The sequence below is a fragment of the Myodes glareolus genome, chromosome 23 (assembly GCF_982192425.1).
Source record: "Myodes glareolus chromosome 23, mMyoGla1.1, whole genome shotgun sequence".
In the NCBI taxonomy this organism is placed as follows: Eukaryota; Metazoa; Chordata; class Mammalia; order Rodentia; family Cricetidae; genus Myodes; species Myodes glareolus.
In genome coordinates this window covers 10,475,806-10,501,441 of record NC_142048.1, presented here as the reverse complement: position 1 = coordinate 10,501,441, position 25,636 = coordinate 10,475,806, and the positions used below count along the sequence as shown (strand labels likewise).

Sequence of the window (25,636 nt, the reverse complement as noted above, 5' to 3'; positions counted from 1 at the left end):
TAACGCTTAGTGAAATACTCCTTATGTAGAAAAACAACCCAAACTGCCAGGCTTTGTTAACACATAACAGTAAATGATTCACAGTCCTCGAGTCTCTCATTTGCTGTCAATTGTTCCTTAGGAGGTTGTGGCAGTTTGAATGTGATTGGCCCCCATAATTTCTTGGGGGAGGGGCAGTATTAGGAGAAGTGACTTTGTTGGAATGGGTGCAGCCTTCTTGGAAGAAGTGTGTCACTGTACAGGCAGGCTTTGAGGGTTCCTACGCTCAGGATAGTACACAATGTGTCAGTTCATTTCCTGTTGCCTGCAAGATGTAGGACTCTCAGCTACTCAGGCACAATGTCTGCCTGAATGCTGCCAAGATCCCCGACATGATAAAAATGGACTGAACCTCTGAAACTGTAAGCAATCTGAAACTGTAAGCAAACCACCTTAACTAAAAGTTGTCTTAATAAGAGGTGCTGTGGTCACGTTGTCTCTCCACAGCAATAAAGACCCTAATTAAGACATCATGGTCATCATGTCCTAAGCATAGCTCTAGGAACTGGGAATCCAATGATTCAGTAGAACAAAAATTCAGGGGTTAAGAGTGCTTGTTGTTCTTGTCAAGGACATGGTTTTTACCATGGAATAATCCTTCTGTACACTGTGCACATGTGTTGCTCTTGTTTTAATAAAAATCAGATTGGCCCATGGCTAGGCAGGATTTTCGGGGCAGAGAGAATGCTGGGGAGAAGAAGCGTGGAATCAGAGGAGATACTGTGAGACATGGAGAAAACAGGATGGGAAGTGTGGACATGAGACAGCACATAGAGGAATAGAAATAGGTTAGTTTAAGTTATAAGAACTAGCTAAAAGCAAGCCTAAGGTATCAGCCAAGCATTTATAATTAATACTAAGCCTCAATGTGGTTATTTGGGGGAGATGCTGGTTGGACAGGCCTGACCAGTGGTCCAGAACTAGACAGAAAACTCTGCCTACAGGGTTAGGTTTGCAGGATTCATAGAGTGGCTCATAAACACCTGTAACTGCAGTTCTGAGAAATCTTTATACCCAATTCTGGCCACCATGGGCAACAGGCATGAATGTGGTACACATATATACATGCAGGCAAAATTCTCATACACATGAATTACACAAAATTCTCGTACACATAAATTTTCCTAAAATAAAATACATAAATCTAAAATACAGATGAGATACTAAAATTCTAATAAAAAAGAACTAGACTTAAAGCCTACATGCTTGTTTGTGTATGATATATGTCTATGTGTTTGTACTTGTGTATATATATATATATATATATATATATATATATATATATAGAGAGAGAGAGAGAGAGAGAGAGAGAGAGAGAGAGAGAGGCCAGAGGTCAACATTTGATAACTTCCATTATTGCTCCCTCTCACTTAAAGCAGAGCTGCTGATTCAGATAGACCAGCTGGCTGGCAGCTCTGAGATCCAACTGTCTCTGTTTCCCTGGTTCTGATGCATGTCACTATGCCCAGTTTTTCCATTGATGCTGGAGCTCCAATTTGCATGGAGAACACTTTACTGAGACATCTCCCTAGCCAAAGCCAATTAAGTTTTGAATGAGCAAAATGATGAAGTTTCTCATCTATGCTGAAAGGATCTACTTAATTCAGTATTCCTGCCTACACAGACTTCTCTGTGTTGTCACTGAAAAAAGAATGGCATGGTGAGAAGGCATTTTATTGCCAATAAATATTTGAGAAGGGGACAAATGAATGCCTTTCAGTTCAGTTTGTTAGTTTTACAACCCTGAAATTAATTAGTCCCCCTGAGCGGTTTTTCTTATCTCTAATGGAAACATAATTCTCTGGTTTTTAAAGGCTAAAATCTCCACAAACACCCACAGAAATAGCTCAATAAGGAGAAATCCTTTCTCTAAGTCAAATGTCACTTTAGACTATCAAGGAAGTCAAATAAATAATTTCCTGTGGCACATTGGACATCTAAACAGTTCATTGGAGGGGGAAAGAAACTAAAGAAAAATTGACAGCTTGTGAATTTTGATAACCAGTGGCCACACACATGCCACCTCTTGCTTATCCACTCCACCCACATAGCCCATCCTGCATCGCTAATCCATTCTCTCTATACTGAGAAAGTACCACACTATTTCCTGGGCCTGGCCAGTGGTTAACTTGTGCCTCCGAAGGAAATCTTTCAGGTTGTTGTTTTAAAGACCCCAATCCCTGTCTTCCGTGGTTATAATGAGAGAAGAGCCCCATGGTAGTGTCAGAAATCTGGCTCAGCTTTCTGGGATTCCATCCACTCACTAACACATTCTTACATCCAAACGTGTTTGTTGAGAGCCCACTGTGTGTTTGGCGCTGTCCGGAGTGCTGATTACGATACTGAAAAACACAGAAGTTCCCATCACTACTATGACGTAAATTGATAAACAGCTGCAAATTCAATAGATGAGGAGACACAGCTGGGATCCCTAGACTGTGCAGGAACAAGCTAATCCAGGCCTGGGAATGAAGCGAGGCATAACACCATGCAATCTAAGGAATGAGGAAAAGAGAGCCAGGCAGTGATGCCGAAACTGGTTCCCTGGAGAAGACATGTAGAAAGCCTGGAAATATGGAGCAGGAGCTCGTGATTTGTAGATCAAAGAAATTACAGCAAACAACCCGATGTGTTTGCTTCACTGGCTCTTCGCCCTGGTTTCACTGGTTCCCAAGGAGCCTCCAGTCTCCTTGCTTAAGGACTTCATCTTGTCATGAGCTATGCTTTCAGAAATTTAAAACCATATTATACTCCCTCCACAAACTGAAGCTTGTTAAGGGGAATTGTTCCACACAACCCCAGCTAATGTAGCCGTAGTAATGAGGACTTCCTAGGGCAGGAAGTAAAAGGAAACTGGGTAAATGCAGGGACCAGAGGGCAGTTAAACCATCTCCATTGCCAAGCTGGGAAAGTCTAACTTAGTCTTATTAAGGAGACCAGAATGCATCCTTGTGCCTTCATTTAAAGTAATAATTTAGTCTCATTTGAATTTAGGCTTGAGCTGTTACAGGAATATGAAAAATTGTGAGTTAATAAGAAACTATAGATAGGAACCCCCTGTCTTATCCGGAGTCTAAATTTGAAAACATAAAAAGTTGCCAAAAAAAAGTCTATAAATTCAGCAGTCAAGAGCCTAAAGTAGGAGAATGACAAGTTTGAGGCCATTATGGATTTAATAATGAGATCCTTTCTAACTATCGTGGAAGGAAAGGAAGGGAGAGGAAGGGAAGAAGGAGACAGGATGGGGAAAAGAGGAAAGAAAAGGAAAGGATTTGATGTAATGTCTAGAACTGGAGAACCAAACCTAGACTCCAGCTCCATGATTTATATTTAATGTTTATTCTTAGTGACTATACATCCTTAAAAAAACTAAACAAGCAAAACAGGTCAACTTTATTTAAGAACTGGGTGCTTTACCACAAAGGAAGAACAACCATAAATGACAAACATAACGTGTCACATGTCACAAGCTGTGCTTGAACTAACTTTGATCTGTATGTGTGTACATACTTGAAGTTACCCACTCTTGTGTTATGAAGTAATTGGAAAATGAACAGGAATAATAGAGGGATGTGGAATATATGTTTACCAAAAAGCTTTAACTTGGGGTAAAAAGTTATCTACTGGTCATTATTATTTGTCCCAAAACATACTTTAAGGAAAAACAATACTCAGAAAACACTAATGAGTGTGGTGACAGCCCTGCTGAGTAATGGCGTTCTCCTGTTGCTGCTCTTAATACAAATGACGCCAGAATTTATTAAAGCTGCCCTCCGCTGCCGCAGTTTCCCAAGACAACGCCAGCTCTTTCTACACAGTTGATCCCCAGAGAACAACAGATCCTGCATGTGACAGGAAAAAGCACAGCCTTTGCTGCCTCTTATTGGGAAAAAAGAAAAATTAACTGCCTACCATGTGAACTTGTAAAGAGCCTTCTCAGCAGGTTTTCTCCAGTATCCAGAGACTATCCTAGGATTGGTATTATTAATATTTCAATAATTTTCTCTATTAACCAAGTTTGTGAATGCCAAGGATAATTGAGAACTAAGATACAAAACCAATGTCTCATTCAAACATGAATGAAATTTATGCCCTGGCAATGCTGAAGCAGGCATGGGCAGCCTGTATACGGTGGCTCTGTTGAACTTATCCATATTGGGTTTTCTGGTCTAAGTTGATGAGGACAACTGACCAGGTCTCTTCCTCAAGAGGACACCAGATCTCAATACAGATGTCTGTGAGCCACCATGAGGTTGCTGGGAATTTAACTCAGGACCTTTGGAAGAGCAGGCAGCGCTCTTAACTGCTGAGCCATCTGTCCAGCTTATTCAAACATAGTCATTTGAAATTAATGTGGAATAATGAGGTAACTGTGGGAAAAAGAAAACCCATGTCTGTAGTATTCGTTATATTGTAAAAGAAAGGAAAGGCTGACATCCTGCTCTGCCATTTCAGCATTTCCCAAGGTCATTGCACGTCACTTGCAGATGCAAATGTATGCTAAGAAAATCGCCAATCACCCCTGCAATCCTGTCACATGCCACTTTTCAAGCTCGATTTTATTTCCAGGTGCACTCTTTGTGCAGTTGATTTCTTTATATATGCATGCTATATTCAAAATGTCTTCAAGTAAATTGCTTTAACTGGTTGGGAGTCACAAAACTAATGATGAATTAGAACTGTATGACATGTTACAGTTTTGATGTGAAATGTTCCCCCAGAGGCTCCTGTGTTTGAACACCTGGTCCCCAGCTGGTGGTGCATCTTTGGGAAGGGTGGGAGTATGGACTCTGTAGTATAGGAGGCATAGTTGGCAAGAGGTCACTGCGGGCAGGTCTTGGAAGGCTGTAGCCTGACCTACTGATTCCAACGCAACCACCTGCTTTCTGGCAGGTGCCATATGAGAAGCTGCCATTGTGGTCAGTGCCACACACTGACCCATTCCAGCAGCCGTGCTTCCTCTGCCTTGAGGGACTGTCCCAGCCTGGAGCCAAGATAAATCCTCTGCATAACCCTTAACTTGCACTTCTCTCCTCTACTTGCTTCTTTCAGATACTAAGACTCAGCAACAAGAAAAACAAAAGCCTAATACATGACGGAAACATACTCTAGCCTCTGGGCTATACCATTGGCTTGTTTGTTCGTTTTTTCATGTGTAAAAGTCATCCTAAAAAGCACGTGTGGCTTCAAGGTTTGAGCAAATATTAACACATTATTCACATATTTCTCTGAAACAGATTCATCACTGTAAAACATCATATCTTATTTTTTTACCTGTCTTAAAACAAAACTTTTTTTCAAAAACTGATGCTATTGAAAGATACAGAACTCTCGGAAGATAAATGCAATTTGTTATGCTATGACTCCCTCTGAATAGTAGTTCCTTTAGTTATTTTAATAACTCTGAAAAAGAAAAGCTTAAATCACAATTATACAGCTTTGAGAGTGCTAAAATCTACACAGACTTTGCTTTTCTTATTACACAGCAGGAGGGAAAAATAAACACTCTGAGAAAATAATAAAACCAAGTTACTTGTCCCTGAGTTCTATAAGCAAACTTGGTAAGCGCTTAGAACCGGGCATTCCTCTTGTTTACATTATAGCAGAGTCTTCCTCAAAGGCCATTACGAATCATTTAACTCAGCAGAATTGTAAATGGACAGATCACCTGCACAGTTCTCAGTTCGGAAAGACCTTTGACCAATCACCTCCAGAAAGATCAACAGCTGCCCAGTTTTCAGATGTCTCCTGGCACCTCTGTGCCAAGAATCTAAGAAAGATAAAGACGGGGCTTCAGTGGGATCTTTGTGAACCCCTTAAGCACTGTTAGTTACTCCTCTCTCTGTGTTTCTACAGATCATGAGATCTACTCCATAAGATAAACTAATAGAACAGGAGCCAGGGAGCGAGGGAAGTCTGCAAGTGGGAGGGGAAAGAGGAGCCGGAGAAATGAAGAGAATGGGAAGAAGAAGGGAAAGCAGTTTTCAAAGGAACCCTGTCTTATAGATGAATACTGACTCTCAGTCCCTCTCACACCACTAAAGGGTCCTCCCAGCAACCTCTCTAGGCACAATAACTTCTTTCCATGGACAATAAGGGAAAACTATCCCCTTCGGTGAAGAGAAAGAGGGAGACTCTCCAAAGCAGAGAGTCAGACTTCTATTTTAAGAAATGCTAGGATGAGAGTGTGGTCAATATCCCTGGGGCAACATTGACATTTTCACCCATTTCTTTAGGGACTGGGAAGATAAGGTCCCATGCTCCTCTTTCCCTCCTGTCCCCCATACGTAGTCTCCAGCCTGAGTTTGTTGACCAAGCAATCCAGGAAACGATGGAAATCCCCCCACCTTCCGTGATTCCTGTTCTACTTTGCTTATCTTATGCAGTAGAGCTCGCACAGGGCCAGCCATCTGGCAGGTACAGCTGACTGTGCACAGTTGGTTAATCAGTACCAAGTGATTGGTGAGAATAGCTCTGATCAATGGATGCATCTTCCTCCTTCAAACTCACAGCTGAATGAAGATAGAACTGAGGAGAAAACAGCTTCTCACTTGTTTTTGGACTTGGTCGCTCCAGTTTTTATTCTTCATAACACACATGGAAACCTTGTGGAGTACGTGCGCAGGTGATAGTCCCCAGGACTGGGTTTCCCGCTGTGTGGTCCTGAATCCCACACAAGAGGAAAGCCCGCCAGCACATGTGCCCACAGGCTCACAGGAACTATGCTCACACACCCTCCCTCCCTCCCTCATCCTGGGATGCACAGCAGCACGGTAAATGGAAAGAAGAAAACCAATGGGGAGATAGATGTCCTTCTCCGCTAAGTCAAACCCAACGTGCCTGCGAGATCTTTCAAATGCCTTCTACTGGATTATCCTACTTCCAACCAATAAACAGAGCAGACCTAAAGACAAATATCATCCTTCTTCTGTCTTCTTCTTAAAAATAACCACAAGATTATACAACCTTTGCCTCTTAAGTATTAATGAGTTTCTATTTCAGCATTTGTGAGGATGAGAAGACTGTAAATGTGTAATAAAAAAAAAAAAACATGGCCATTAATAGCTAGGTGTGCAGCAGCTGAGAGAACTCTGGCCTTGGCGCTTACTCACTCAGGCTGAGCGTGACTTTCTCCTTTGAGCCTGCCATGACTAAGACCCTGGATAATAGAGCTGTGCACAGAGGTCGTTCAGAACTGTGAGACTCGGAGAGTTGTCGCCTTCCCTTCTACAAACTGAGATTACTCATGTGCGTGTGGGCTTCATGTAACATGTCCTGACAAGACACAAAGTATTCAGGGCTGGAGGAGATGGCTTAGCAGCTAGGAGCACTGACTGCTCTCCCAGAGGACCTGGGTTCAATTCCCAGAACCTATGTGGCAGGCAGCTCATAACTGTCTGTAACTCCAAGATCTGACACCCTCTTGCAGACATACATATAGGGAAAATATCAATGCACATAAAATGAAAATAAATAAATTCTGAAAAAAAAAGAAAGAAAGACTCAGAATGGAAAAAAAAATTGTGTGGAGCCAAGAATGTTGCTCAGTCGGTGGGGTCCTTGGTCAGCACAAACAAAATTCTTATTTGTAGCCCTCTCACTGAATAATTTAAGCATGGAGGCAAACACTTACAATTCCAGCCCTCTGGATGTAAAGGCAGGAGGATCAGAAGTTCAAAGATGCCCTTGGCTGCATAAAGAGTTTGAAGCCAGCCTTGGGTACATGAGACCCTGTTAAAAAGTTAAAACCTATTATTTAATTTTGTTCTCTCTTCTAAGGGACATCAACTTTCCCGACCACAGTATCTAAGCGTAGCTAGAAAAGTCTAGCAAGCTTCCCTTGTGTTATATTCCTGTACTTAGTGTAATTACCTTCCTGATATCTCTGCATCCCTTGCCCTAGGCAATCCAGAACAAGTTTCCATTCACAGGTCAGAACGTACCTACAATAGGTATGTTTGTGACATGTCAAATGTCAGAAGGATCAGTCGCTGTTCCCTGAGTTCACAGCGAGAGGGAAACACTTGAGATGCTGTCAGCAGTCTGTCCCCACAGTGTCTCCCGCAGGACAGTGCTCTTCCTTCTCTATGCACTCTTAGCCCTTTAACCAGAAAGTCTTCTGAGTATTGGGAGTGATAACCCAGCGAAATGGGTCCAGTGTACCTGTGGATTCCGGGGTCTGCAATTATCCCCGAGTCTACAAGATCAGCATCCCTGGGAATGCAGAAATACAAAATTTCAGAACCCACCTCGGACCTAGTTAATCAGAAACTTATAGCGAGTGTCAATCAATCTGTTCTAACAAGGGCAATGACATGGACTCCAGATTGAAAGAAAGATATATTGAAATAAACGTAAAGCTTTGAAACAGAACATGGACAGATTTGAGTTCGTATGACACTCCTTCTGAGCTGTCAACCTTGAACAAATCAGTCTAAGCTGTCTCTCCTCTTCTGTGAAATGAAAGAACATGAAACAGTTCCTGACAGAGGAGAACGCGCCGATAAATATTCCTGCCTTGACATTTTTATCCTCCATCCTGGATACCTAGTCAACATGTAGAAAATACTTTATCCTCCATGTTCACGTTCTCAAGCAAGCCCAACAGAACACACACAGCCATCTGGACTCGAACCTTCATGTACACAGCTAGGTCCTTTGCAAGAGCAGTACACATTCCTAACCACTGAGCTGGCTCTTCAGACCCAGATAGTTCCTTTCAATGATTTGCTAATATGTTATATGGAGCAAGAAAGACTGTAGCAATCAAAACAAGGTTCATAATTACTGTTTACTAGCCGTAGATGTCTCGAGGTGACCTCTAAAACCTGGTCTCAATTTGGAGTGCCAGTTCAGTACGAAAGATGGCCCAGTGTTGCATACCTCAAATCTCTAAAAATGGAACAAGACTCAAGCATTCCGCATTTCAAATTTCAAAACAATCTAGCCTGTGGAAATAGGCCAGTCCATAACATGCTTGCTATGTAGCTTAAAGACTTGAATTCTAATCCCCACAAAAACAAAAACAAAAACAAAAACAAAAACAAAAACAAAAACAAAAACAAAAAACAAAAAAACCCTTTATGGGCATGCTGGTGTGTGCCAGCACTATGCACAATAATAGACATGTATGTACACATACATATGCTCCTCAAAATAAAATTCTATTGAAAAAAATCTTTAGAACGTTTTATAAAACTTAAATGGTTTTCTCCTTTCTATCCTCCAACCTACAAATCTTTTTAGGGCTTTCTGATTTGCTATGTCTTCTTCTGTAGAGAATAAATCATTTTGTAGTATGTTTTACATTTATCAGGCCAGTGTCCACAGAGGCAAAAATCATCTACCAAGAATGAACTGTATATCATAGGATTCTCTGTAATGCCGGGACCAGTCAACTTCATAAAACACTCAAAGATCTAAAGAGGTAAAGAGTCTAAGCATACACTGAGCGAATTGGGAGAACACATTTGCCACCATTAGCATTATCAGATTTTCCCTTTGTATTGCAAATAGACCGGCTCATCCGGCCATGGTCGTCACAGGCCCCCCACCCTTTCTTGATATGCCATGATTTCTGTGCTACTATTGCATGGCCATCTGTCTTTCTCTGCCTCTTCCTCTCTGCTCTCTTCTGGCTACTGCGGTCTTTGAGGTACTGATGAGGCTAAGGTTTTGTCCCCCAACACCCTTGTTTCCCTAGCTAATCTCTCTCCTTTGGTGAGATCTGTGATTACCATTTTACCTTCACCAGGCAGGCAAAGGTTCCTCAAGAGCTTCTTGGCTCAAATGAAGATCTTCATTTCTAAGTGACGATCAGACATCTCCTCCCAGGTAGCTGGTACCAGTGTCTCCCTAAATCTGCCAGAAACATGTGCGACTTTCTGCACAAACCAACAACTAGGTTAAATCCTCAGCCTGGCATTCAGGGACATTCATAACATGGACAAAGTCCATCTTTTGAGATTGCACTCCCCATGCCTGTACTGCGAGCCCTATGCACAAAACCTTCTATGGCTATCCCCGAAAGAGGATCTGGTAACCACGCCTACAGAGGATGGAGTTAAAACCCGGATGAGAGCTCTTCTTCCAGAATTCTCACAAACACTGGCCACAATTCAGCCGAACAGACATCATTTCCTCCACATCTCCTCTTCCTCATTGCCCCCACTAAATGTATATCCCTCCATTCTGAACCTGGAACTTTCAATAACTCTGCAAGTACCTGCCATGTTGGGTCTTGATTGTCATAGCATATGTATGTGTCTTATCCTCACAGCTACATAACAGAAGCTTCTTAAAAAATAGTGGAAGGTTGTATATTTTTAGATCGATGTACAACATACGTTTATCATTTATAATTAATAGTTACCACCTTTACAAATCTCACTTGAAATCATTAAACTGAAAACACTAGTAATTACTCATATTCTGATACATTAATCACCACCAGTAATCATTAGCTTAAATATATACATGTAAACATAGTACAATGCATGCTTGTGTAAAAATATCTCATTTTCCCCATTAATATGTACAGATAATTTTTGTATCAATTTAAAAAAAACAAACGCTTGGTGCCTATAATCCCAGCATTTGAAAGACTGAAGCAGGAAAATCAAGAAGGCTAAACTGGCCTACCAACCGAGGCCTTGTCTTAAAAAGCAAAACAAGAATAAATGTAAGTAAAAGTGCATGTATGGCCAGGCATAGTGTCACATGCCTTTAATTGCAGCACTCAGAAGGCAGAGGCAGAAGCAGGTGGATCCCAGTGAGTCTGAGGTCAGCCTGATCTACGAAGTGAGTTCCAGGACAGTCAGAGCACATAGTGAGACCCTGTAATTTTTTTTAATTTTTGTTTATTCTTCTCTCATATGATACATCCTGACTGCAGCTTCCTCTCTCCCACATCACCCAGAAAAGAGAAGACCTCCCAAGGACATCAACCAAACATAAGACCTTGTCAAAAAAGAAAAGAAAAGAAAAAGAAAAAAGAAAAAAATGAAAAGTCATGTAAAACCATTTGGCTTATGGACATATAATGTAGGAGAATGGTGTCCCAAATGAATCTTTTTCTAGGTAAATAAGATTAACATGATCATATAATGAAGAATATTTAGGCAACTGAATTTTTATAACATAAATAAGAGCAAAAGAAAAGCCCTTTAAGTCCTAGTGCCAAAGTTTAGATCCAGGAATTAACTAGTAACAATGATGGACTAGCTCATTGGTTTAAACACTGAACATCTGCCACGTCTAGGCCTAACAACTAGGTGTATATCGCCTAGGGTTCTTTGACAACAGAACTATACAGAACTATACATTTAAATAATGCCAGATGGTCTCCTCAATTAAAAAAAAATAACAGGAGGGGATATACTGATGCTGTGAGGTGACACTCAGCCAATGAGATCAGTCTTTGGTTGCTAAGCTGTTCTCTCACCATGGCAACGCTACTTCAGCAAGAGTGCTGGGTTTTCAAGACAAATTGCCCATCTAAAATTTCAGATCACTTGCGCTATGATCAGCAGATCCTTCAGCAGAAATAATAGTCACAAATATGGAAGCAGCATCCTTGAAGAAACTGTTCTTAACTCTTAGTTTGGAAAATAGTCTCAACAATTATGTGATCCTCTTTAGCATAAATAATTTCCTGCATTGCCAGCTCCTGTAGACACATGAACAGGTTAACACAGTGTTGTGTTCTTGTTAGAAAGCCCTCTAAATATGGGTTATTTACTTTCTTTTTCTAACCTCTGACAGCACAATGCAAGCCTTATCCTGCAGGCATCAGGAGCTGTTCCCACAGGACCTTCCCAAAGGGCCTCTCCCATTTTTTGCTTTCCCCTGGGATCAGGACTCTACTTTGGAAAGCACAACTCAGGAACCTTTTAAGAATTATTCTGGCTGGGCAATGGCAGTGCACGCCTTTAATCCCAGTACTTAGAAGGCAGAGGCAGGTGAATCTCTATGAGTTCGAGGTCATCCTAGAATACAGAGCTAGTTCCACAACAGCTAGAGCTGTTAAATAGAGAAATGTTGTCTTGAAAAAAAAATTCTGATGGAAGATAGCCAACTTCAATTCTTTCAAAGTATCCCCCCCTAAATTAGTTTTATATATTTATTCTAGCCAGTACTGTGGTCCGGAGGAAGCTGGTCCTAACTGTGTTATAACTGATAAATAACTGGCCATTTTGGTTCCTTGCCTCTTGCTGTAATAAAATAGATCCTGAAAGCTGCTTAAGGAAAAAACTGTTTACTCTGCCTCAGGGTTTGAGGGTACAGTACGTCATGGGGGTGAAGGGTGATGGCAGCAGGAGTCTGAAGCACCTGGTCACATTGCATCCACAGTGGGGACAGAGGAAGATGAACACTTGAGTTCAGCTGGCTTTCTCCTTTTATGAAGTCTGGAACACCAGTCCATGAGATGCTGAAAACAGGTTGGGTCTTCCTACCACAGTTATTCTAATTGTTTTTTTCCTAATTTAACTTTGTATTGATCCTTTGTGGATTTCACATCTTCTCGATCCCATTCACCCCATTCACCCGCATCCACCCTCTGCCCTTGTAACCTCCCCCCCACTCTGCAAAATAAAACTAAATAAAATTTTAATTTTTTTTGTTTGGTTTGGTTTGGTTTTTCGAGACAGGATTTCTCTGTAGCTTTGGAGCCTGTCCTGGATCTAGCTCTAGTAGACCAGGCTAGCCTCTAACTCACAGAGACCTACCTGCCTCTGCCTTCCAAGTGCTGGGATTAAAGACGTGCGCCACCACTGCCTGACTTAAAAGAAAAAGAAGGAAAGAAAAATCTCCCCCTGGAATCTGTAGTGTAACACAGTGGATCACACAGTGTGCTCTTTAGTGCATACTTCTTCACTTGCAAGTGTTCATCGTGAAAAGCCACTGATCTGCTTCGAGGCTCTGGTCTCTGCTACACTATCAATATTGGGTTATCTCTGGGCTCCTCTTGGATATCTTGTTGTTACCCTGTGTCATGGAGATCCCTCAGTTTTGGATCTGCAGGATGAGCTCTTCACATGCTCCAGCATTTCATAGATGGGGTGGATGTTGGGATGGGCCAACTCATAGTCCTGGTCTGGGACTGAGTGTTTGCTGGGTTGGTCAGGTCACCAGGCTCTCAATTATCCATTACTAGGAGTCTTCACTAGCGTCACTCTCGTAGATCTCAAGGACTTGCCACTGCACTCAGTTTCCACACCATTTCACAAATGCCGTTCAATCCAGTCCCCTCTCCACACTCTCTCCATCCATTTCTCCCCAACCTGAATCCTGCTATTCCCATCCCCACCCACCCCAAGTCTATCCCCAAAATATATTCTATTTCCCCTTCTCAGTAAGATCCATGTGCCCCACATAGAACCCTCCTTCTTACTTGGCCATTCTGGGTCTGTGGGCTGTGGAATGGTTATCATTTATTTAATAGCTAATATTCACTTATAAGTGAGAACATGCCATGATTGTCTTTCTGAGCCTGGATTGCCTTGCTCAGGAGGATTTTTTTTCTAGTTCTCTGCATTTGCCTTCAAATTTCATGATGTCGTTGTTTTCAACAGCTGAGTAGTACTCCATTGTGTAAATGTACCACATTTTCTGTATCCATTCTTCGGTTGAGGGACATCTAGGTTGTTTCTAGTTTCTGGCTAGTATGAATAAAGTTGCTATGAATATAGATGAGCAATTGTCCTTGTGGTAGGATGGAGTGTCATTTAAATGTATGCCCAAGAGTGGCATAGCTGGGTCTTGAGGTAGGTCCATTCCCAATTTTCTGAGGAACCATCATATTGGTGTCCATACATCATATATATCACATACATCATCCATAGTTACTGCACAACTTTCCACTTCCACCAGCAATGGAAGAGTGTTCCCTGGCTCCACATGCTCAGGAGCATGGGCTGTCACTTGTGTTGTTGATTTTAACCATTCTGACAAGTATAAGGTGGAATCTCAAAGGAGATTTGACTTACATCTCCCAGATGGCTAAGGATGTTGAACATTTCTTTAGGTGTTTCTCAGACATTTGAGAATTTTTTTATTTAGGATTCTCTGTTTAGATATGGTCCCCATTATTAAATTTGATTATTTGGTTTTTTGATATCTAGTTTCTTGAGTTCTTATATATTTTGGATATTAGTGCTTTTTTGAATGTAAAGTTGGTGAAAGTCTTTTCCCATTCTGTAGGATGCTGTTTTGTCTTGTTGACGGTGTCTTTTGCGTTACAGAAGCTTTTCAGGAAACTGTCTTCTATTCAAGGCTATTCCCCACTTTCTCTTCTATAAGATTAGTGCTTCTTATGTTGATACTTGGCATTGAACCTAGGCCTACTATATTCTTTAAAGCACATGCCCTACTGCCATACGTATCTTGAAGCAAGATTAAGTCCTTCATCTCATCTGCCAACGTCATTCATTCACAATGCATGATATTGTGATTAGAGTAAATCTGCTAATCCCCAGTATTTTCCTAAATCCTGGTCACCATCAACTCATTCTCTCTCCCTCCCTTTCTCTCCTCCCTCCCTTTCTTCCCTCCCAGACTTCAAATGCATGTTTCTGTTTTTTATTTATTTAGTTAGCTCCTTTCTCTGCCCTGGAAGCCCAACCCTTCAACAAGTGCAGAGAAGTCTTCCAACAAAAGCTTGTTTGTTTCCAGAGAGTGGACTTTACAGCCAAGAAAAATAACATCTTCTGCATTCGCTTGTGCTAAGCTAGAGCGATGTACTCAGTCCTTTCCTGACTTTCTTCTACCCCAAGCCATGCCTGTTCACCTTCAGCATTTACATCACACAGGTCAGGAGGCACTGCTCAACAGAACGGAAAGCACACTGGTAAGTCATGCTCCAATCAATTCAGCAGACAAGTCTTCACCAACAGTTCACAGCCACGAAAGATAGCGGCATCCACTCCCCAGCTCTATCAAATGCAGGCAATCTAGGCTTCACAACATAGCACAGGGTGTTTCACTTCTCTCGAACCCTTAATACAACCATCCATAAAGAGAGTACTCCTTCCAGTCGGGGAAAAAAAAAGCTATAGTGCTAATGTTTGACAGTTCTAAGGGATGCTAATGAAGATTGGGTCCAACATTATAAGTAATTCAAAATAAATTTGCCCTAATCAAAAACCTATAATTGGAAAAATTAGCTAAATGCTAAATATTTCCAAGTCGTGAATCTCTCCCTCCAAATCATCTGACAGGCTACATGATCATTATTTGAGGGCTAGATGCAGCTGGGCCAATGTTCTGTAGCAGCTGCCGATTTGGAAAGCAATGCTGAAGGCTGGGTTCTCCCTCACCTCCTCAGCTACATCATCGCTTTGGTTGTTTCTATTTGTGGCACTTTTTAAAAAACATGTTCGTTGTGTTATTTTTGAGGTCAGGCATAGATATGTGAACCAGGCTGACCTCGAATCCCCAGCCTTAAGACATTCTGCCATCTCTGTGCCCTGAGTATCTGGACCGGAAGCAAAGCCACTTTTCTTTGCTTTAGTGCCCAACACTAAATATGTTTTTTTTTTTTAATTGTAGGGTGAAAACAGAATGTTAATTGAACTATATTTAACTGGTAGAAATTGGCTTAGCAAAATCAAAACTATCTAACATGTTTTTACTCTATGAATTACTAGAAAGTATCTAACAATCCTGACATGGTAGGCCCACCTTAATCCCAGCACTCAGGAGGCAGAGGCAGAGAGATGCCTGTGAGTTCAAGGGCAGCTACTGAAGGAATAAAGATGAATTGCTGCTTATTATAGCATATTATTACCTAATTACTATGTCTATAATTGCATAATATAGAATAATCTATATAATCATACAACCATAACATATGCCTAGGTTTTACTAAGCAATATTTACTAAATAAAATGTTAATATACTCTCCATCAAAATAGCTTTGCTTTCTTGATGGAGGAAAGAGACTCCAAAGAAAAACAGCTCTGAAATTGTATTCACTGACATGATAAACATGTGATCGCAATGTCAACACACTAAGGACAAGAAGGACAATACTTAAGAAGTGTAATAAATGGGGCTGGAGAAATGGCTCAGTGGTTAAAAGTGGTTTCTTTTCCAGTGACCCTTGTTTGATTCCCAGCACATGGCAGCTCATAACTACCCATGACTCCAGGCCCTGAGGTCCAGTGCCCCCTTCTGGCTTCCTCAGGCACCAGCATGCACATGGTGCACACACATATGTAACAGGCAAAATACCCATACATGTAAAACAAAAATAATCTTTAAAACAATGTAATAATTTTTAAAGGTTTAGAATTAACCATTTCCTCTACTTTCAAGATTTTATTAGGACAGGTGTGTTGTGTCTTTAATCCTGGCACTCGGGAGGCAAAGGCAAATGGATCTCTGTGAATTCAAGGGCAGCCTGGTCTACATAGTGAGTTCCAGGACAGTCAGAGCTACACAATGAGAAACTTTGTCCCAATAACAAAATAAAATAAAATAATTTTTTGGCTTTTTTTTTTGAGGCAGGGTCTCTCTGTCCCCTGTCCCTTTTCCTTCAGTTCCCTGCTTTCCCTCTTCAGCATAGAGCTCCCTTCCGCTTTAGCGTTTGAAGTGTTGACTCTACCTAAAGAGAAAACACATAATAGTTGTTTATGTCGCCCAACCACTACCCTGTCTGCCCCTTCCCTCACCCCTTTTGCCCTTTCTTCAATGCTCATAACCCATTTTTAATATATATCAATATATATTATATAGTAGATATAAATTAGCCCTATATCCCTTAATTCCCTCTTTCTTTTCCTCCACACTTACCCCCTCCCTTCAATTCTTTATTATTAATTACACACCAACACACTATTATCTGTTTCTTATTCTGATCCTTTGTTTTTATTTGGCTATGGAGGTCTTGCTCCAAGCCCAGGCTGGTCTCAAACCCACAGCAATCCTCTACCCAGCCTCCTGAGTGCAGAATAAGAGGCACGAGCCACCATGCCACCAGGTTCTGCTCCTGGCTCTTGAAGCATCTCTTTGATTTGCTGACTGTCACTCACAAGGCACTTCATTGTTACTGCTACATTGAATCTGAGGTGGATACACAACACAGAGATGAGGTAGTGCCCTCTAGAATTCAGAGTTTGATTTCCAAAATGAGAACAGGTTCAAATGTGTTTCTCTGTGGCATTGCCAAATACCTCATGAATGAAAGTCATTATTTTCTTCTGGTGACCTGTCCTATTAGGGTGTTTATACCTGAATGTTGCTAACAGGGCCTTTGATACCACAGCATATGACCTGGGTCTGAGAACATCATGGAAAATATTACATGGTCTACAAAAGAGAGCCTTCTCAGCCTGTGGCAAATGCTGGCTGAGGTCTGAATGTTTTCCTTATGCTACAGTCTTTTTAGAGTCCACAAACACACTAACTTCATCCAATAAGTTTTTGAGAAAATACCAGCAAGCCTCACCCTCCTGCGCACTCTCTTAAGAAACACATTCTCGTTCATCCCCTTCCCCTTATGGAATTATAGCATCCAGTGAGATCAACCTCAACATTAAAGGAATGACAGCAACAAAATAAGGATTTTTAAATGCTTAGGAGAAGTAGCTCCAAACTCACTCCTACATGCCACACGAGATTTAAAATACAGTGTATACAAACTGAAAGAGAGCTAAGTGAGAAAGGAAAACACTTTCAAAATTAAAAATCATTAGGGGCCAAAGTCCTCTCCAGCAACATGACTTGTTTCATGGTTTTCTTTATTTTATTCTGTGTGTGTGTGTGTGTGTGTGTGTGTGTGTGTGTGTGTGTGTGTGTGTGTGTTGGGACGTATGTAAGTTTTTGAGAGAGGAGAGAGAGAGAGAGAGAGAGAGAGAGAGAGAGAGAGAGAGAGAGAAGGTCAGAGGACAATTTTCAGGACTTGGTTCTCTTCTTCCAAAACTCGAGTCCGGGTCTCCAGACTCAGTGGCAGGCTCCTTTATGCACTGAACCATCTCATTGATTCCCTAAAGTAATTATCAACAGCACACCCAGAAGCCTAAAGATAATAAAGGAGGCCGCAAAAATACTTCTCAGTAATTATCACAGTTCACGGAGTTTTGCTGCTACAACAGAACTTAGAGCAAGCCTTGCCACTCTCAATACTGCTAAAAATTTTCAAATTAAAGATATCACAAAACTGGAGCCAGGTATAAAGGTGCGTTTCATCTCAGCTCTTGGAATTGGGAGGCAGATCTGTGAGTTTGAGGTCAGTTTGGTTTTACACTGCAAGTTTTAGGACCACCAGAGCTACATAATAGAGAAATCTTGTCTCTAAAAAGTTAAAAAAAAATAGAGATCAGAAGACTGACTAGATCATACCTACAATCTCAAAACAAACAAACAAACAACAAAACAAACCTCACCCTGGAGCTGCGCCCGGTTGGTAGAGGGCTGGGCTAGCTCGCAGAGCCCTAGTCCAAGCCTGCACTTCCAACGCTTGTGGGTTGAGATGAGGTCAACCTCAACTGCACAGAGAACTGGAAGCCAGTCTGAGTTATATGAGATCCTACCGCACACACAAAAATTCATCAACTACATTTGTTTGTTTGGTTGGTTGGTTGGATTTTATCTTACGAAATTAACTTTTAGAGACTGCAATGTACCAAATTCCATTAACTACCATAAGGTTTAAATGTAATTAAAATACTGAGCAGACACATAATTTTGTTGTGGGTTTTGAGTCCAAAAAAACCAATGGTATTGGGGCGATTTATCCCTATGGGCATTTCTTCTCTGAGTATGTGACAGGATAAGAACCGAGGACCAAAGGTCACACACTCTCTGGGACAGTGTGGACTAGCAGGGCTATGGCTTGGAGTTCCCTTGGTCCTTTGGGAAACAGATTTTGGAAACAGCCAGAGAGCTGGGTACTCCGAGGGATGGCAAAATGGCTGGAAATGGATTCCTCCTTTTGTCTTGTAATCATTGTGCATGGATTTGATTTAATAAAAGGTAAAACAGTCCCCAGATTTTCACCTTATATATTTTTTTTCTAAATTTCCTTGAAGCTAAAGGTTCTTCCTCCAAAGGCACACAGTATGTCAAGACCTGCTGTGTTAGAGACATTTATACACACATGGAAGGCAGAGAGAGGTTAGGAAGAGACTGTGCAAATGGAAGTTCCAACAAATATGACACCTGAAGCCACAGGCAGGGAAACTTTCTCCCTGCTCGACAGGCACACTGAACACCCTTCATAGTTTCTATTTCACATAGACAAAGAGCATGCTAGTGATCCAGTCCATATCCATGGGTTTATGTCCTACTGTGACTTAATTTTCAACATGAGTTAGAATTGCCAATTCCTCCCAGGTGACAGTATTTGGTATTGTACTTCCTTGGTATACTTAATAACCAATTGTCCTTCTTGTTGCAAAGACTTTCTCCTCATCGCCACCCTGTCTGACAGGGCCACATTACTCTTTTTTATATTATTATTTTATATCTTTAATTTTACTGTGTGAATGCTTTACCCACATGTAGGCCTATTCACCACATGGGCACCTGGCCCCTGTGGAGTTCAGAAGAGGGTATCAGATCCCCTGGAACAGGAGTTACAGGCTGCTGAGATATTGTAAGGTGCTGGGAATTGAACCAAGTTCCTCTGCAAGAGCTCTTAACACCTGAGTCATCTTTCCAGCACCCCACAGTATTCTTGACAAATATTAAAATGGTGTCTAATTGAAAATTAAATATCACATGGTGTTGTGTAGTCTTTCCTTCACAGTCTCCAGGATGGTTCCCAGGATGGTTTCCTAAAAGTCTTTTTGTACAGACTGAGGCACCACCACATACAAAGAGGGGCCAGGTTTTGCTTTGTTATTGTTTTCACATTTGTTTGCTTATTTTGTGTGCAGGAGTGGGTAGATGTGTGGGTACACCCGTGCTGTGGAGAGTGTATGTGTGCAGGAGTGGGTAGATGTGTGGGTACACCCATGCTGTGGACAGTGTGTGTGTGCAGGAGTGGGTAGATGTGTGGGTACACCCGTGCTGTGGAGAGTGTGTGTGTGCAGGAGTGGGTAGATGTGTGGGTACACCCGTGCTGTGGAGAGTGTGTGTGTGCAGGAGTGGGTAGATGTGTGGGTACACCCGTGCTGTGGAGAGTGTGTGTGTGCAGGAGTGGGTAGATGTGTGGGTACACCCGTGCTGTGGAGAGTGTGTGTGTGCAGGAGTGGGTAGATGTGTGGGTACACCCGTGCTGTGGAGAGTGTGTGTGTGCAGGAGTGGGTAGATGTGTGGGTACACCCGTGCTGTGGAGAGTGTGTGTGTGCAGGAGTGGGTAGATGTGTGGGTACACCCGTGCTGTAGACAGTGTGTGTGTGGAGGGGAGAGGACATCCAGCAGCTGATTCTCTTCTTCCATCATGTGGGTTCCAGGAACCAACCTCAGGCTCTCGGGCTCAGGGGTGGACACCTTTACCTGCTGGGCCATCTCACCTGCCCAGAATGATGTCTGAAGAAGAAACAGATCTGAAGGTCCTTGTGAGTGAGGCCTTTATGTACAATGGACGAGAACAAGAAATAGGACCAACTTAGGGCATTACCACAGGACCCTACTGGTGATAAAATTGCATGTGCCGGACACTATGAATATAACAATAAAGTTCCTCAAGGATATGGGAAGGAAGACAAAACTGTGCACTGACATCACTATTAGTTTGCACACTCACAGGTAATGACTGGCAAGATGTTGGGCACATCTAACATGTTTTGTTGCTCTTGTTGAAGTATTCATTCATGCACTCATTAAGAACGTACTACAGACCCAACAGACACCTCGGATAGTCCATGCTCAAAATATATAGACATTATCCTGGGTCCAGAAAACAACAAATCAGTTAGGAAACCTATTTTTAAGAAATGGGAAAGAGGCAGCAAGCTGACTCAGGAGGTGAAAATGTTTGCCAACAGTCTGAGGGACCTGAGTTCAACCTCTACAACCCTCACTGTAGAAGGAGAGAAGAGACAACATCAAGGGGCCCTCTGACCTTCACATGTGTGCCAGGATATGCATGTGTGCATACGTACTCACACACCCACAAATAAGTAAGTAAAAATATAAAATTTGAGAAAAATCGGGAGGGCATACCAATATATAACTTGGTAACATGAAAAATTAACAGTGACATAAAATGTGTCTCAAACTGTGAAAGCTCATTTATTATCTTGGTGACATTTTAATCATGCTTATTTTTCAGACAATTTTAGAAAACTTAATTTATAAATGGCCATACATCACTACAGTCTCCTGGCAGCCTTAGTATGTTTGACTAAGAAATTAAAGGAAAGGATGGCTCTCCAGAGAGAAGAAAGCTCCAGCACAAGCCATACTCAAACCGTGGACTCACGGAGGATTTCACAGACACATTCTTAAAGTCTTTTTCACAGTGTGAAAATCTTTAATCAAGTCAATGAACTTAAAGCAGAATTAAAAGTGTTACTTCAGAACTCGTAAGTGAAGGCATTTGTTGCCAAGCCTGACAACCTGAGTTTATTCCCAGGACCCATATGGTGGAGAAGAACCAGCTTCTGAAAGTTGTCCTCTGACCTCCACCCAAACACCATGTCATGAATCCACATCTGCACGTACACACAGATAAAGAAGTAGTAGAGTCTTTTAAATGTCTAGTATCACTTCAAACAAATCTCAGATATACTTCTGAGATGAAATTAGTTAAGTCTCCTTCAAGGGAGGTCTGAGCAATATTAGAATTTGTAAATTTCAGTAATTTGGCCTTTCCTGATTTCTGTCACATACTCTCCAGTCCCCCTTACCTATGACTCTCCAGTCTCACCAGTCACTTACTGCCCCACGTCCCATTCACCATCCCCCTGAGGGCAGGAACCACCTTGTGTATATGCATTTAACTTAGTTCACCCTGAAGGTGTAAGATTTCAAAAAACAAAAACACTGAATGAACCCATTTCTGCCTCAGAAAATTTGTGGCTATTCCTTTTTTACTTGTTTAACCTAAAAGGAATTTGAAGGACATTTAAAAAAAAAATGATCATTTTCAGCCAGATTTGTAGATCTTAATGTACTATCCATTCCACATCTTCAAGCAGAATCGTTCGTTTTCATTTGCAGAACCTATCATATCTTACAATGATATCATCCTATCATTTGGTCTCCACATTGGAAGCAAGGCGACAGAACGTTAAACCATAGCTTTCATAGAATCTCTCTAAATAATTCAGGAGACTCGGAACAGAGGATCGTGAGTAAGCAGCAGAGTCATGTGACTGTCAGGGGCAGCCGGTTCTGGCTGCGTGACTTGCTTGAAAGACTCTTCGTGTTAGCATGTTTCCTTAATTTCCCGATGACTACCCAAACACCAGCCTTCGAGTTTCTGGCTTCCACGCTGAACCGGCTGCAACCCTGTGTGGATGTTTTCTGGGATCTGGCTTGAGGGTTCTCACAGCAAACTCACGTCCTCTCATTTACCTTATTCGTAGGCAAGAAATGTTTTCTAAAGGCTTGTTATTTATCAACATATACACTCAAAGACCAAGGTATGTCTATCAGCGCCTGTTGTAATCCCTTCTCAGATTGACTCTTATATACCAGGGGAAACTGCTGGCAGCTGGGATAACTAAGCAGGTAGCCGAATGCATGGCTCAGCGATAGAGGGTTACTCAACCTTCACAGACTTCATCCTACAACGTCAAAAAAAAAAAAAAAAAAAAGGAGAAAAAAAAAAGGCAGGCGTCATGGGAAACACCCATAACCCATAATTCCTTTAAGATTTGGAAGCTGGAGGGAAGATCAGGAGTTCAAGGCCAGCCCCAACAGCATTTCAAATTCAAGGCCAAGCTAAGCAACCTGTGAGGAAAGAAAATTGGAGGGGAAGAAAGAGGAAGGGAGACTTTTCACGTCCTGCATTGAGAATTTTTAGCCTATCTTTTGTGTTTCCTTTGCCTTTAAAAAAATAAAAATAAATAAAAAGCATTCCATACTGATTTTAGTGCCCAGATCGCTTTAGCAGGCTGTTATTATCAACAGAAAGCTCAGGCCTAAATCATTTCTAAAGAGCATAAACATAATCCAAAAAGTCCCAAAACACGGTTTAAAATGTCTGTTATACTAAGCCCACAGCCTTTAACAAAAACCAAAGCGTCCTTTATTTAACATACTTTGAAGGAAAATGCCTAACACGATGGTTACAGGAGCTGAAACCCGGTCATGAAAATCTCGGAGTGGCTAAAGCAGAGGGGACAAAATGTAATGTTCTATTTTTCTCTCGGTAAGGCCATCCGCAGTTTCAGAATTTGTATGCCCGTTAGAGACCCTTTTCCCACCGTGGTAGGAAGAGCGACATATATGCTCACGACACGACACCTAGATCATCAATATCCTTTTAAAATTTGACACCTTCCACAGCCGAGAGTGCACCTAATGCTCACACAAACGTATAGGTGGGTGCGCAGAGCCTGCAGCGCCCAATAAGCTGGTCCTTTGGAAATTCTCGAACAAATGATAAATGACTCTTTTTAGTTTCCTCTGAGACCCCGCCTTCTGCACCTTATTTTCCACTCGTGTCTGCGGGAAAGGTGTTGGCATTCCTGAGAACTCACAATTTCATTCTGTTTGGAGTTCGGCCCATCTGTAAGGGTGAACACCCGGGGAATGAGCTCTGGGATTTGCTTGCCTATTACTCCTGCCCGCATCGCTCCAACCTCCCTTGCCTGTGTTCACCAAAAAGGGGTCAGATATAAGAACGATGGGGAAGAGATTGGGCGCTTGGTTCCTCTCCCACTTCCCACCTTCCGTCCAAGCATCCTCCACCGGGAATCACCTCTCCTTCCCGTCCCCGGGGTCCCGCAGCAGGCAGCTTACTTACCGGGCTCATGGATCCCGGGGTTGTCCGACAGTTCGATGACCAGGAGCTCCCGGCCCTCGAAGCTGCGCCCCACGGTGTAGATCCTGCTGATGGCGGTGCACTGCAACCACACGGACACCAGCGCCTCGCGGAGCTCGGGGTAGCGGTGGTACTCGAAAGAGATGCCGTCCTCCTGCTGCAGTCGCCGGCGTCGCCGCATGCCAGCCGCGGGTGCCCCGGGCTCCTGGGCTTCCGCCGCCAGCAGCCATCCGCAGGCCACTAGGGCAGCGCATAACGCTAGCAGCACCCGTCCTCCGCGCCGAGCCATCGCGTCCCCGCGAGCTGCTCCGCAGGCCTCTTTTGTCTGCCCGGGCCCGGGTGGAGTTGGCGAGCTCAACACCAGCCTCCTCTCGCCTCACCTTCCAGGGCTCAATGAGTGGTGGTGCACGCTGGGGCCACCCAGAGGACAGCGGCGACGCGGCGGCTCTGCGCGCTTCCCTACCCTCCCCGGGAAGCGGGAGCCAGGAGGCCCAGCACAGGGCTGGCAGCCGCTAGGGATGCTGGCGTTATTCCTTGGCTCAGACCCACGTCAAAAGCCAAATGGCGCCAGGGACCGGGCAGGTGGAATGACAGCTAAGGCCTTGACTCAGGAAGGCTGTTGTCAATGAGAAGGAACCATGACCCAGGACCATAGTTGTAGAAAACACATTCTTGGGTTGTTAATAGAGCTTTTAAAGGTCGCATCTTCAGGATTTCTACCTGGACGCAATAGAATGCGGGGTGGGGTTGAGAAGCAGCTAGCTGCTGCCTTCTCTCCCTGATCATCGCTGCTTCGGTAGTCCAAATTTAAGGGTTGTGATTTCATCATGGCAAGGCTCTGATTTCTAAATCAGAACACTGCATTTTGATTTAAAGATGCTTCCTACCAATTAATAGATACTGTCTTTAATTGTATTTAGACATACTCCTGTGCCCTGTGGGGAGGGGGGATGAGGCAGGACAGCGTCCTTTAGAAGCAGGACCTATACCAGAAGCCTTCTGTGACACCCTAAAAAACACAAAATCAGACTCTGCATATGAACGAGACATAGGATTTAGTTTGGCATTATGATTAAACCCTGTAATGGAGGAAATATAGACAAATGGCACCTCCATTCCTTTCACAAAGTGACTGCAAAAATCTAAAAGCATGGGCTTAAATGACCACCCTCGGGTACGACTTGTGTTTTTAGAGCAACATCTGCAAAGGTTGCCATTTGGATTTAACGACAGCACAGATGTGAATAATAATCCATTGAGTGTGGCCACCAAAAAGAAAGGCTGCACCCGCTGGCTAATGTTTCATGTTGGACATTTTTTTTCTCAGATGTCTTTTTCTCCACTGCCTAATAATACACTGTCCTGAATAAAACCTGTCACCTGGAAAGGAATCCAGATCTATAAATAGCTTCATTAGGGTTTTTTTTTTCTTTTTTAGTGCAGCATGAAACACTGACTGGAGCTACCTTCTCCCCCAGACAGTTTGGTCTCAGAAGCAGCTAGAGGACAAAGGGAACTCAGGTGCTTGGGAAGTGACACCCATCAGACTAACAAGCTGTGTGGCCTCTGTGGCTCTAAGAAGGCCCACTGCCTTCCAAAGTCGACCTGTGGCAGATGTGACTGCCCTGTGCACACCCCACACCGCATCCCACCATCCACCCCGAGAAATCATAACAGGAGTGCCACAGCTAAGGCACGAAATTTCAGTGGCACTGG

General features: G+C 42.6%; 1 protein-coding gene across 1 annotated transcript in view; it reads right to left on the bottom strand.

The window, feature by feature from the left end:
• Positions 1-24,319, bottom strand: part of Cpe (carboxypeptidase E) — an 88,245-nt gene extending 63,926 nt beyond the window's left edge. The window contains exon 1 of the mRNA XM_048423806.3: positions 23,903-24,319. Coding sequence (XP_048279763.1) covers positions 23,903-24,209 — 307 coding nt within the window. The 5' untranslated portion in view covers positions 24,210-24,319. The remainder of the gene's footprint in view (positions 1-23,902) is intronic.
• Between the last annotated feature and the right edge of the window lie 1,317 nt (positions 24,320-25,636).